General features: G+C 48.4%; 1 protein-coding gene across 1 annotated transcript in view; it reads right to left on the reverse strand.

The window, feature by feature from the left end:
* Positions 1–13,979, reverse strand: part of CREG2 (cellular repressor of E1A stimulated genes 2) — a gene marked incomplete at both ends in the record, with an annotated part of 36,344 nt that extends 22,365 nt beyond the window's left edge. The window contains 2 exons of the mRNA XM_082672854.1: positions 10,764–10,933; positions 13,572–13,979. Coding sequence (XP_082528980.1) covers positions 10,764–10,933; positions 13,572–13,979 — 578 coding nt within the window. The remainder of the gene's footprint in view (positions 1–10,763; positions 10,934–13,571) is intronic.
* Positions 13,980–14,582: the final 603 nt, after the last annotated feature.

A 14,582-nucleotide genomic window follows, 5' to 3' on the forward strand; every position in this document is an offset into this window, starting at 1 on the left:
AAAAAGGAAGAAGCAAAAGGACATTGACCAAGAATATGTACAATTGGAATGTCATATTGAATCTTTAGTTTTTCTGTTTCTTCCAATGACAAAAGAAGAGAAAATTAGATTAAAATGCATTAGGAAAATACTTGCAGATTATATGTCTGATAAGGGTCATATCCAGAATGTATAAAGAACTCTTACAATCTAATATAGAAAGACAAATAATCCAATTTAAAAATAGGTAAAGGCTTTGAATAGACAGTTCTCCAAAGAAGATTTACAAATAGCCAATAAACACATAAGAAGACACTCAGCATCATTAGTCATTAGGGAAATGCATAACAAAACCACAGTGCGACACCACTTTGCACCCATTAGGATAGCTATAATAAGAAAGGCAGGCAAGGGCTTCCCTGGTGGCGCAGTGGTTGAGAGTCCGCCTGCCGATGCAGGGGACGCAGGTTCGTGCCCCGGTCTGGGAGGATCCCACATGCCGCAGAGCGGCTGGGCCCGTGAGCCATGGCTGCTGAGCCTGCGCGTCCGGAGCCTGTGCTCCGCAACGGGAGAGGTCACAACAGTGAGAGGCCTGCGTACCGCAAAAAAAAAAAGGCTGACAATAACAAGTGTTGGCGAGAATGTGGACGAGCTGGAGCCCTCATACATTGCTGGTGGGAATATAAAGCGGTGCAGCCACTGAGGAAGACAGTTCTGCAAAACGTTAAACACAGTTACCATGTGATCCAGCAATTCCACACCTAGATACATACCAAAGAGAATGGAAAACATATGTCCATACAAAACTTACACACAAATTCTCACAGCCGCATTCTAACAGCCAAAATGTGGAAACAAATTTCCATCAACTGATGGCTGGATAAAGAAGATGTGGCATATTCGTACAATGGAATAGTATTTGTCTAGAAAAAGGAATGAAGTACTGATACATGTTACAACATAACGAACCCAGAAAACATTGTGCTAAGTGAAAGAAAGTAGTCACAAAACCCACATAATACACACCAATGTTCATAGCAGACTATTTACAATAGCCAGGACACGGAAGTAACTTGTGTCCATCAACAGATGAATGGATAAAGAAGATGTGGTACATATATACAATGAACCATCACTCAGCCGTAAAAAAAGGAATGAAATATTGCCATTTGCAGCAACATGGACGGATCTAGAGATTATCATACTAAGTGAAGTCAAACAGAGAAAGACAAATATTATATGACATCACTTACATGTGGAATCCCCCCCCAAAATACAACTTATTTACAAAACAGAAACAGACTCACAGACGTAGAAAACAAACTTATGGTTACCAAAAAGGAAAGGGAAGGAGAGGGATAAATTAGGAGTATGGTATTAACAGATACACACCACTACATATAAAACAGGTAAGCAACAAGGATTTACTGTACTGCACCCAGAAGTATATTCAGTATCTTAATAATAACCTATAATGGAAAACCTGAAGATGTACACCTGCAACTAACACAATATTGTAAATCAACTATAGTTAAGTTTAAAAAGCCACATATTATATGATTCCATTTATATGAAATGTCCAGGATAGGCAAGTCCACGGAGACAGAAGATAAACTGGTGACTGCCAGAGGCTAGGGGCCTTGTAATAAGATGCTTACATCTACCTTAACAACTCTAAAAGCTTTCTGGCGGGTGTATATGTATGGGACTTACAACCTCATTGTCAATTCATGTCATTTCAGCTCACAGTGGAATCATGTCTAACAGGTAAGTAGAACGTTTGTGAACCGGATGGCAAGAAGTAGCTGGAAGGTGCAGGAAAATGGTAACATAAGGACAGAGAAACTGGAATCATCAGTGGCTTCAGGAAATGGATCCCCTGGGAACCGTGGGGACAAAAATTCATGGAGCTGAAACAAAATAAGGGAGAGAGAAGTGGTTGCAGGTTGCTAGGTGAGCTGGCCAGAGAAATGAGCAGAAGAAGGAAGAGAATACTCAAACATCTGCTCACTAAGCTTTCTCTCTGTGGGGTTCTCTGACTCCTCCCAGACAGCTCTTTTATTTTATTTTATTTTAAATTTTATTTATTTACTTATTTATTTTTGGCTGCATTGGGTCTTTGTTGCTGCACCTGGGCTTTCTCTAGTTGTGGCGAGCAGGGGCTACTCTTCGTTGCAGTGCACGGGCTTCTCATCGCAGTGGCTTCTCTTGTTCCGGAGCACGGGCTCTAGGTGCACGGGCTTCAGTAGTTGTGGCACGTAGGCTCAGTATTTGTGGCACGCAGGCTCAGTAGTTGTGGCTCACAGGCTCTAGAGTGCAGGTTCAGTAGTTGTGGCGCACGGGCTTAGTTGCTCTGGGGCACGTGGGATCTTCCCGGACCAGGGCTCGAACACGCACCGCCAGGGAAGTCCCCAGACAGCTCTTTTAAAAGCTACTTGAGGGCTTCCCTGGTGGCACAGTGGTTAAGAATCCGCCTGCAAATGCAGGGGACACGTGTCCAAGCCCTGGTCCGGGAAGATCCCACATGCCTCGGAGCAACTAAGCCCACGTGCCACAACTACTGAAGCCTGTGTGTCTAGATCCCATGCTCCACGACAGGAGAAGCCACTGCAATGAGAAGCCTGCACACCGCAACAAAGAGTAGCCCCCGCCGCAACTAGAGGAAGCCCGCGCGCAGCAACAAAAACCCAACACAGCCAAAAAGAAATAAATAAAATAAAATAAATAAATAAATAAATAAAAGTTACTTGAGTTAATGTTAACTTTCTGATTACAGGAATGTGTGGGCATAGGAGAAGAGGTGACATGAATCTGGCCAGAGAGCAATTTATTTAGAAGATTTATATGTTGCCTTCAAGGGGAATGAACACAATTCAGAGAAGAGAACTGGAACTCAGCGTCTTTATCTGATTAGGGCTGGGCCCTGTACTTTGAAATGCTCGTCATGTCCCAGGTGGACGTGAGACACATCTTGGCTATTAGAAGGCAAGCTACTGCAATCACAGGCTTATTCTGTAAGCTCATCTGACGGGGCTCATCTAAAGAACCATGGAAGCGCGCCCTCTCCGCAGTTCTAGGCAGCAACTCGCAGAGCCTGCGTTTGGAATTAGGCTGGGCTGAGGCTTTCAGCTATCATTCAACAATATCTTTTCTTCTGACAAAAACAGTTAAAAACATAGAGATGGCTAACGGGCATTTAGATTTCTGGAATCTCTTTTTATTTTCAGCACAGAAAAAAAGGATTAAACTCAGTGCATACAATTTGGTTGTCTGTGCAAAGTGTTCATCCGGTGCCCACGGCACATAGCGGCACATAAAGGCAGGTCCACCCTCCCACCAACAGCCTCCTCTTACTTATCCTGTTTCACCAAAGCAGTTTCTTCTCCTGTCAACATGCCTATAAAATGCAGGACCTGCTCATAGGCTAGGGCAGGAATCTACGCTCAAGCACATTGCCCGAAACTGCATGTGAGCAACCCCTTTTGATGTGTGATTCTGCAGCGCTGAATTGCCTCTGTAATAGGCACCCCTTATGGGTCATCATTCTGAAAGGCTCCCATTCTTGGTCCAATATGCCCACAGGGCTTCAATCTAGTCATGGTCTGGTACCTCTCCTTCAGAAACTAGATAGCTTTAAAAACTAGAATCTTAGCATCTCCTCTGATGCCAAATCACAGAGGCCTGGTCAGTTAGAGCTCTGACCACTGTTTGCGCAGGGATGCTTTCGGCCTGGGACAGGAAAGGGGCTGTGACCCATGGCAATGGCCACGACCACCTGTTGTTAAAAGCCTTTTGGGGAAAAGGAAAAAAAGCGTCTTCAGATCTTCCTTTCTTGATAATCAACTCTGTCTTTCTAGAAACCTAGCATTTGCCCAAACTATCAAATGAAAACATTTTTTCATTTTAGGAAAAGCCTCCGGATTCCATATATTTCCAGATCTTCAACACGAAAGATGAGCCTACGCCAGCAGAATGCGGTTCATTCTGGTCCTGAGGGCTTGCTTTGCTTTGGCTAAGAAGATGCAAAACGTAGGCCCACGGCATTCAGGCCTGCGTGCTCGGTAAGGAAAGACGTTGCAATGGAAGAGAAATTTCTCAAGTGGGCTTTCTTTGTCAAGTCCATTTTTAGTGAATCTCCATCCAACTGGGCCCCCGGTCTGAGCACAAATTCACTGCGTCCCAGGAGCATCTGTACAGGCTGATGTGTTGAAGGGAGAGGAAATGGGAAAGAAGAGGTTGCTGATTGCTGGTGAATTTTGCAAACTGGAATCTTATTCTCAACTTGTCATCTTCACCTGAGCTAGGAAACAGATTCACATCCCTAATTCATCTAATGAATTAAATGAAGAAATCACAGCACAAAGGGGTAAACGGAATAAGTGAATAAAACAAACTGTAAACAAACTAACAATAATTAGGCAAGACATGTTTGTAGGTTCTGGTTTGGATGGATGTGATGAATGATGAGGTGGAAAAGCCACTTCCCTTCCTACCATTCTCAGACTGTAACTTGACTTTGTTTTATAAATGATGTGAGTCATCCGGGGGCTGGACCGCGGTTCTCAGCAGGCTTCACTGGAAACCCAGGAAACGCCTATCAGACCCACCCCACGTCCTAACCAACCTAAAGAAGTGTCAGAACTCACCTCCGAGCTCCTTCAAACTATGAAGCCTCGTCCCCCAAGTGGTTCTCATCTTTGGGCTGGGGGAGGGGCAAGGCTGTCACCCTCACTCTGTCTCCATGGAATGGAAAGTCACTCTACTACTCTAATTTGTGAGAGTTTGCTCTTTTTAGCCTCCCTGTAGCAATCTAGACGCTGTTCTCACTTATTCTGTCTTTTCCACTCTCGGACTATCTTGACTCCAGCTACCCATGAAGCCAGAAGGCCTGCAGATTTCCCCTTCCCTCTCCAGCACAAAGTGAGGTGCTGAATAGGTAAGATACTCCAGAAACTTTCCTTGGTTACTCTGTCCTTTTTCAGTACTGAAAGTCATTCTCTACTTATCATCCTGTCTGATTCATTTTCCAAATTTTCTCCTCTAGGAAGAAGGACAGGGTAATAGCACCTAATTCAATATGTCCTGAGATGGGAGTCAAGACGACTGTGCCCCCCCAAAATGGACAAGTAGATCAATGGAACAGAATCGAGAGCCCAGAAATAAGCCCACACACCTATGGCCAATTAACCTTCGACAAAGAAGGCAAGAACAACAATGGAGGAAAGACAGTCTCTTCAACAAATGGTGTTGGGAAAAGCTGGACAGCTACACATAAATCAATGGAGTTAGAACACCCACACACACCGTACACAAAACTAAACTCAAAATGGTTTAAAGACCTAAATAAAACTCCTAGAAGAGAACATAGGTAAAGCATTCTCAGACATAAATCATAGGCATATTTTCTTAGATCAGTCTCCAAAGGCAAAAGAAATAAAAGCAAACATAAACAAATGGGACGTAATCAAACTTAAAAGCTTTTGTACAGCAAAGGAAACAATCAACAAAACAAAAAGACAACCTATGGACTGGGAGAAAATATGTGCAAATGATGCGACTGAAAAGGGGTTAATATCCAAAATATACAAACAGCTCATACAACTCAATATCAAAAGAATAAACAACCCAATCAAAAACTGGGCAGAAGATCTGAATAGACATTTCTCCAAAGAAGACATACATATGGCCAACAGGTACATGAAAAGATGCTCAACATCGCTAATTACTAGAGAAATGCAAATCAAAACTACAATGAGGTATCGCCTCACACTGGTTAGAATGGCCATCGTCAAAACGTCTACAAGTAATAAATGCTGGAGAGGGTGTGGAGAAAAGGGAACCTTCCTACACTGTTGGTGGGAATGTAAATTGGTATAGCCACTAAAGAGAACAGTATGGATGTTCCTTAAAAAACTAAAAATAGAGCTACCATATGATCCAGCCATCCCACTCCTGGGCATATATCCAGAAAAGATGAAAACTCTAATTCGAAAAGATACATGCACCCCAATGTTCATAGCAGCACTATTTACAATAGCCTAGATGTGGAAACAACCTAAATGTCCATGAACAGATGAATGGATAAAGAAGTTGTGGTACCTATATATACCATTGAATACTACTCAGCCATAAGAAAGGGTGAAATAATGCCATCTGCAATACATGGATGGACTTTGAGGACATTATGCTGAGATAAATCAGACAAAGACAAATACTGCACGATATCCCTTATATGTGGAAACTAAAAAAGCCAGACTCATAGAAACAGAGATTTAATGGTTACCAGGTTACCAGTGCCTGGGGGTTCGGGAACTGGGGAGATGTTGGTCAAAACGCACAAACTCGCAGTTAGAAGACGAATAAGTCCTGGAGATCTGATGCACAACACAGAGAGTATATTCAACAGTACTGTGTTACAGGGACTTCCCTGGTGGCCCAGTGGTAAAGAATCCGCCTTCCAATGCAGAGGACGTGGGTTGGATCCCTGCTCAAGCAACTAAGATCCCACGTGCCGCTGGGCAACTAAGCCCGGGTGCCACAGCTATTGAGCTCACGTGCCTCAACTAGAGAAGAGAAAATCCGCACACCACAACTAAAGAGAAGCCCGCGCGCAGCAGCTACGCTCCCGTGTGTCGCAACTGAGACCCAACGCAGCCAAAAAAATAAAATTTAAAACAACAACAACAACAAAACCCAACAAAAAAGCCCCCAATACTGTATTATAAACTTCAAAGTTGCTGAAAGACTAGATCTTAAATGTTCTCACCCCAAAAAAGAAATGATAATTATGTGACGTGACAGAGACGTTGGCTAAGACTTCAGGGATAACCACACTGCAATACACACATGTATCAAATTAACACCATGCACAACGTTATACATCAATTATATCTCAATTTTTTTAAAAAGCATTTCTTAGCTGTATGCCAGACACACACATCAGTTTAGATTACAAGCGTTCAGGTTAAACCTCTCCATTTAATAACACTAGGGTATAGGTCACACACTAAGTCAATCAGCAAAGGATTAGCCACTATTATTTATTCCGAGAGGGAGGCAGGTGTCCTCCAGGCAGGGCCTCCTAGGCCACATTCAGGAGTTTGCTATTTCTCCTAGTGAAAGAGTTTAAGCAGGAGAATCCCAGGGTCTTATATGGGTTTTGAAATATTACTTCAGATATTGGATTGAGGATGAAATCAAGGTGAGAGAGCGTGAACTGGGGAGACCAGTTGGGGGCAACCGTAGTATATGTTCCCAGAACAGATAATAGTTGAGTATGTGAAGACACACACACACATCTATCTATCTATCATCATCCCTCTCTCTCTCTGTCTTGTCCACCCATCTGCTTATTAAACACATACACATTATACATACAATTGTCCTGTACACCCAACGGAGCTCTGAAGTACAGAGGCCCAGCTCAGCCTGCCCTTGCAGTGGAATCAGACTTACATTCGCTTCTGTTTGTTGGACGGCTTCCTTCTCAAGCTATGTCCTGTCGGTGGAGGTCGAGCTCACCAGACTGCCCCAGTCCAGACTCTGCAGGAACCAGGGCTAACCCTGCTGGATGCAGAGGCAGGCCTGCAGCTGAGATGCCCAGTGGACCCTGCAGGAAACGGCTGGGAAGGCACCTCTTTCCTCCTCTCAGAGCATCAGTGGCCACGCTGCTCCCTCTCTGTCCGACCTTGGTTTATGGTTCAGGCTCTAAGGGCTCCTCAGACAAACATGGCCCCCCAGGCCTACAGGAGTCTCAGGAGGCATCGTGTAGACAGGCCGGGTCCTGGCTTTGTCTTCCCGCTTAGGGAAAATCCACCTCCACCCCAGTGCACAGACAGGCAGAGGGACATGAGCGCACAGAATGCACCAGATCTGAGGGTAAAAATGCTGCTGAAAGTTTGCAGCTCACAAGAACACCTGCTTCACGGAACGGAGGCGATTCTCATGCTTTCCAAAGGTCAAAGGATCAGGTGTCCTGGATTTACCGTCATCACCGTGAGAAGTGGGTGCTTTTCTGGCTCTCCCTGCTCCGTGGGAATCTCTGCAGGCCGGGATCAGGCAGGAGGGGCAGCTTCCTGCAGCCTTGCAGGCGGCCCCTTGAACTTCACGCAGGTGCTTGTCAGGGACGTTCTTAGCCACGGACGTTTCCACCTGATGCTTCTTTACGCTCCCGTGGCCCGAGGAGCGCTGTTCAATTCAGGGCTCTGCTCTTTGCCCGCCTTTGACTTGTTAAGTCTCTGCTCAACATTACCAAGATTCTGGAGGCAAAACCTACAGGGTGATGCTGCACTTGGAATGTGAGTTTCACGCAGATGAAGCACACCTGGGCTGAAGCAGGTCCTGGAAAGTAGTGGACCCGGGGGGACAACGAGCCTCATTGTCTGACAATCCCTGCTTCGAGGCGCGATGCTTACTAAGGCCACAGTTAACTGTGTAGATATTTATTTACATTGTATTTTAAGACTTCAGAAGCTGGCACAGTGCGAGGGAGTAGAGTTTCACATGAGGGCTTAGACAGAGGGGTACCAGTGGGTGGTGGCTCATCCCTCCTCCTCCAGGCCAGAGTTACAAGGGTCTGGGATACTGGTGGCCTTGGCCCTGGGGGGTGGGGTGGGGCTGGGTGGTCCCCTCCGGCCGTGAGTTGCCTCATCCAGGTACCCTGGTGTGCTGCACGGAGGTCTGCAACTCCAAGCGCGACCTGCTGCGAAGAGGGTCCGCACACATGGCCCCAAGCGTGCCCAGCCCCAGCCCCCAGAGAGGGCCTCTCTAAGCTGGATTTCTCACGGCCCCAAGCTCCTGCTGACGGCTGCCCGGGACCTTCCAGGAGACAATTCCCTCCACAACCTGAGTGCTGCGGTACGTCCTCTGCTCTATTCTGTGCCCACCTCCAGGGACAGGTGTGCTCTGGGGTCTGCGATCAACGTGCCCTGCACAATGGCTGCCTTTAGGCTGCCGGAATGAGGAACACCTCAGACGTCTAGAAAGGTACCTGGGAATATACTTCTAGTAACAGCAAGCTTGTTGAGACTATTCCATGAAATAGTCAAGAACAAGGAGACTATTCCATGAAAAGAGGAGGCACTCCTTTTCCTGGCTTCCTGCCATCCCCGATAGGGCACTGGGTCAGCTGAACTGCCTCCACCCTGATGGATGGATCTCCCACCAGCTCCCAGGGGTAAGCGACAGGGTCCTATCCAGGCTGCATTTTATGGTGCATCGTTGCTTTGATTATTACCACTTCCCCTCCTCAAAGAACTGACACATTTGTTTGCTGCATGTGTTTTTCATATTTTGCATAAAGAGTCATAGCATTTTGGAGCTGGGGGTATCTTATCCCAGTTCTAAAAGCATCACTACGTTACAGGTGAAGGGACTTGCCCAAGGTCCCCCGCTGCCTCTGCTGCTACTGCAGGGGTGCCCTCCCACGTGCGTCCCGCCCCCCACCCTCCCCAAGCTCGGCGCAGACACGGCAGTGGCAGGATTGGACCTCAAGCTCCACATTCTGATTTCAGACAAAGGTGTTGGATACAGTGTTCCATTTTTGCCCAACTGTCCTTTCTCTGAGAGAGTTTTTGAGAAAGTGATTTAAGGGACCCTGGGTCTTTATTGCACACACCTCACTGGGGCAGGTAGAAATTAATTTGCAAAACAATAAGTGTATTCTATGCTGCATGTGCCTTGGAGACAAACCACTGGCTCTTCCTTCACTCCCCTCCCCTCCCCTCCCCTCCCCTCCTCCCCTCCCCTCCCCTCCCCCACCCCCACCGTTGCCGTAACAAAGAGAGCTGCCATTTCTCCATGCAGTGTTGTGCAAGACGCTGCAAATCTTTCCAACTCTCTCCATCACCCTAGGAGGTAGAAACCACTATTCCCATTTTACAGACGAGGAAACGGAGGCTCCAAAGGTTCAATAACTTGCCCCCAATCACACAGCTTGGTGAGTGGTAGAATTCTATCGATCTGATTCCACGGCTATATATACTCTTTCCACGTGAAAATACATTTCTACAACATACGTTGCCAATGTATCTGGAACACATTGGCTCTAGGCTTTTAATTGTTTGCAATGACTTGTATTCTAAACCAAGATCAGCTTCATATTTAAGTTTTGTATCTTCTGGAGATGTGTCTTAGGAGCCTAAGATATAACTGTGAAAAACCATTTGGAAGCCACATAAGAAGTTCAGATCACTTTATCAGAATAAAGTCGTCCTTTCAATAATTTTTTTCAAAGCAAAAAAGAACCTTCAAAACTACCTAGTCCACCACTTAATTTCATAGATGAGGAAAGCAATGTGGAGAACCCAGTGACTTAGCCACAGTCTCGGTGCTGGTGAGACCCAGAGCTGGGCCCAGAACCTGCCCCCTAGCCAAGTGGCAAAGACAATGCTTTGCATCTCAGGGCCCCGTTAAAGCCACAGCCTCGGGCTTCCCTGGTGGCGCAGTGGTTGAGAATCTGTCTGCCGATGCAGGGGACACGGGTTCGAGCCCTGGTCTGGGAAGATCCCACATGCCGTGGAGCAACTGGGCCTGTGAGCCACAATTACTGAGCCTGCGCGTCTGGAGCCTGTGCTCCGCAACGGGAGAGGCCGCGATAGTGAGAGGCCCGCACACCGCGATGAAGAGGGGCCCCTGCTTGCCACAATTAGAGAAAGCCCTCGCACAGAAACGAAGACCCAACACAGCCAAAAACAAATAAATTAATTAATTAAAAAAAAAAAAAAGCCACAGCCTCCCTGCCTCGTGCAGAGCACCTGGATGGGGGAGGCCGGGCCCTTGCCTACCTGCAGAACTCTCCTTCAGATTCCGGCAGCAGGAGGGAGGCCGTGGGGTTCTTCATCAGATCAGCCACCAGGTGGTCCTTGGGTGTCACATAGAAGAAAGGAACCCCCGTGCTGTTGTTGAGGGGGCCGTCACTGACCGGCAGGCAGTTCCCAAACGGCAGTCCTGGGATCTAACAAACACCAAAAAAGGCCTTTTCAATGCAGGGTTGTGGATTGACTTGAGCTGGGAGCTCAGTCTGTGTCTCTGACCAGGAAATATAGCATTGGGGGTGCGAGGGCAGCATGGCATCACCGTGGTTTTGACAGGTCATGAATCAAAGCAAAGTGGTTCCCCACCTGCCCACTTCACCCAGTGACGGCTCCAGAATTCCTACAGAGGAGCTTAGCAGTGGCATCTGTAGAGGAGGGATGGTGAGGGGATTATTCTTGAAGCTGCAGGTACACAGCAAACACACTCTATTAAACGGAAAGTTATTTGGGGTAAAGGCAATGAAAATCATGGAAGGGTGGAGGGTCACTAAAACCTTTCTCACAAGCTAGCCCTTGGGAGCCCCACTGCCTTCACCACCTCCCCCATATTTTTGGCAACTTTGGGGATAGAATCTAAGTCTTTTTTTTTTTTTTTTTTTTGCGGTACACGGGCCTCTCACTGTCGTGGTCTCTCCCATTGCGGAGCACAGGCTCCGGACGCGCAGGCCCAGCGGCCATGGCTCATGGGCCCAGCCGCTCCGCGGCATGTGGGATCTTCCCGGATCAGGGCACGAACCCATGTCCCCTGCCTCGGCAGGCGGACTCTCAACCACTGCGCCACCAGGGAAGCCCAGAATCTAAGTCTTAACCTAACATCTTACCTGGTCTTTGGACTCCAGGAACTTTCTGGTATTGTTTCCTTTAGGGTCACACCACTTTCTCACTTATTAGTCACATTTTAAAATTGTAATCAATAATATTTTAATAGGATAACTCAGCAACTTATGGGAATTTGGTTTCTTATCCTTCTAGCTTCAAGGAAGACACATAAACATGCTAAACCAATGTTTTGCTCACGATCATCCAGTAGAGCAGATGAAATTCTCAGACACGTACACAAATACTTCTTAGGTTTCTCCCAAGCCCTGCTGGGTCCAGCATCATGACCTTTACCCTTCACAGAGCGTTCCTCATTGTTACTTAGCTCAGAACTCGGGTCTATCTTTGTCTTCGAAGTGTCGCATGACAACAGCGTGTAGAATTGTGATAAGGGGTGGTTTTAATCTTTTAGAAAACCCAACGTTGAGGAATCCTACAAAATGCTAATATATCATTCCCAGATCCTGTTTCTCAGCTGGTCACTCACAAACTGAGTAGAGTCATGTCTTGCACACGTGCCAGGCACATGGTAAATGTTCTCTGAATTTATTGCATTTGGAGTATAGGTCAATACTGGAAAAGGGAACTACTAACAAAGCTAAGAAAAGGGATGTTGAAAGTCATAATACCTTGAATACACTGGCACTAGAGTTTTAATTGCTTGAAGTGATCTGTGTTTTAAACCAAGATCAGCTTCATATTTAAGCTTCGTATCTTCCGAAGGTATGTCTTAGGAGTATAAGATATAGCTGTGAAGAACTATTTGGAAGCTGTGAAAGACCTTATGATCATTTCTCATCAAAATAAAGTTGTCGGGCTTCCCTGGTGGCGCAGTGGTTGAGTGTACACCTGCCGATGCAGGGGGCGCGGGTTTGTGCCCCGGTCTGGGAAGATCCCACATGCCACGGAGCGGTTGGGTCCGTGAGCCATGGCCGCTGGGCCTGCGCGTCCGGAGCCTGTGCTCCACAACGGGAGAGGCCACAACAATGAGAGGGCTGCGTACCGCAAAAAAAAAAAAAAAAAAAAAAGTTGTCATTTAGATATTTTTTTTTCAAAGCAAAAAAGGACGTTCAAAACTACCTAGTCCACCACTTAATTTCATAGATGAGGAAAGCAAAGTGGAGAACCCATTGACTTGGCCACAGTCTCTGAGCTGGTGAGACCCAGAGCTGGGCCCAGAACCTTTCCCCTGGCCAATGACTTACACACTCCATAAAACAGTATTTTTTTTTTTTTGCATGATATAAATAGGAGTTCAAATTACTGCCCTGTAATAAAACCCTTACATCTGTCTTAACAGCCCTAAAAGCTTTCTGGAGGGTGTACACGTATGGATGTTACATCTTTATCATGTATCCACGGCATTTCCACTTCAGGTGGAATCATGTCTAACAGGTGAGTAAAACATCTGTGAAACGAAGGATGAAAGCTGCAGCTGACGACAGCGCTGTCAGTCCAACATTTACACGCTTCGCACAATAAATCTCCTTTCCAGAACAGTTCTCGAATTCCATTTTTTAAAATGCAAATTTCCGCCAAAGCCCCGGTTCGGGGTCAGCAAGTGATGGGGCAGCTCTGGTCTATGGGCGGGCAGGGGCTGGACGCGCTACTTGGTGATGCCAAAGGTGACTCAGGCTTCTTTTGTCCAGGTCTCTGGTCGGGCGCTGGTTATCTGCACACCTCTTTGGCCATTTCAAGACTGCGCTTCTCGACTGCGCTACGGTCCCTATCCACCTGGCAGGAAGCCTGCTTGTCGTCCTCTCCCCCAGCACCCCCCCCCCACCCCTCCTGCCTTTGCCAGGGTGCCAGGGTAACCGAAGCACAATCTGGCTGCATTAATTACACGCTGTCCACGCCGATCCAGCCTCCAGCGCACGTCTGCTAGACCTGGATCCGAGCGCGGGAGTGGCCCCAGGCTCTCCCTGTTCCCTGCACGCCGCTCCCGGTCGGGTGGCTTACCTTCTCGTGGGCGGACACGGTGGCCAGACAGCCCCAGGCGCTGGCGTGGGCCAGGAAGCGGGCGGTGCCCGGGCGCAGCCTCGCGCTGCCCTCGCGCCGGTAGGAGAACATCCCGGGCGGCGCAGGGGGCGGCCTGGCGCGGGCGGTGCCCTCCGGGGGCGGCAGGTGAGACTCCTCCTCGTGCGCCGAGGCCGGGAAGCTCCGCTGCCAGATGCTGCCCGAGTCTTCCAGCAGCGCGGGCAGCGCCTCCTCGGTGGAGGCGCTGTCTAGCTCCTCGTCCACCTCGTTGGTGACGGCCCAGGACACGGAGCTCACGATCACGTAGCCCGTGGCCGGGGACAGCAGGGCGCTGCAGCACAGTAGCCAGCACAGGCGGGGCCCGGGCTGCCGGCCGCGGCGCCCGGACATCTTGCGGGGCGCGCCCGGCGCCGGGGACCGCGGGCAGCGGCCCCCGACGGCGGACCGGGAGAAGAACCCGCTGCCCCCGCCGCAGGCGCCCGGGGGCGGGGCCCCGGGGCCGCCCTCGCAGCCGTGCGCCGCGTGGGGAGGTGGGGCTCCGCACGCACGGCAGACACGGAGCGCAGTCCTCTCTGCGCGGCGGGGCCGGGGGTGCGCCTCTTTCCCGCTGGATGGCACGGGTTCTGCAGCCAGACAGGGGGGCGTTCAAATCCCGGCTCAGCGCACTCCTCCACTCACCAGCTGTGTGGCCCTGCCGAGTTACGTAAGCTCTCTGTGCCCGGTCCCTTCATTAGGAAACGCATAAAACAGTATTTACTTCATGGGAGTGAGGGATGGGAGGATGGAACGGGTTAATATTTGGAGAGGCTTAGAACAGTGTGTGGTGCGGAGTAAGCGTTCTGTGCTGTGAAATAGACACAAGGTAGGGATGGTTATCATTTTATGGCGGAGGAAGCCGAGCGAATGATGAAGATTAGCGCCAAGTCCGTCTGAGGCCAAAGCCCATCCTCTTGCTCTGTAAGGACCGTGACCATCCTACACTTCGCTGTGACA

Source organism: Grampus griseus (assembly GCF_964374135.1).
Source record: "Grampus griseus genome assembly, chromosome: 15".
NCBI classification, from domain to species: Eukaryota; Metazoa; Chordata; class Mammalia; order Artiodactyla; family Delphinidae; genus Grampus; species Grampus griseus.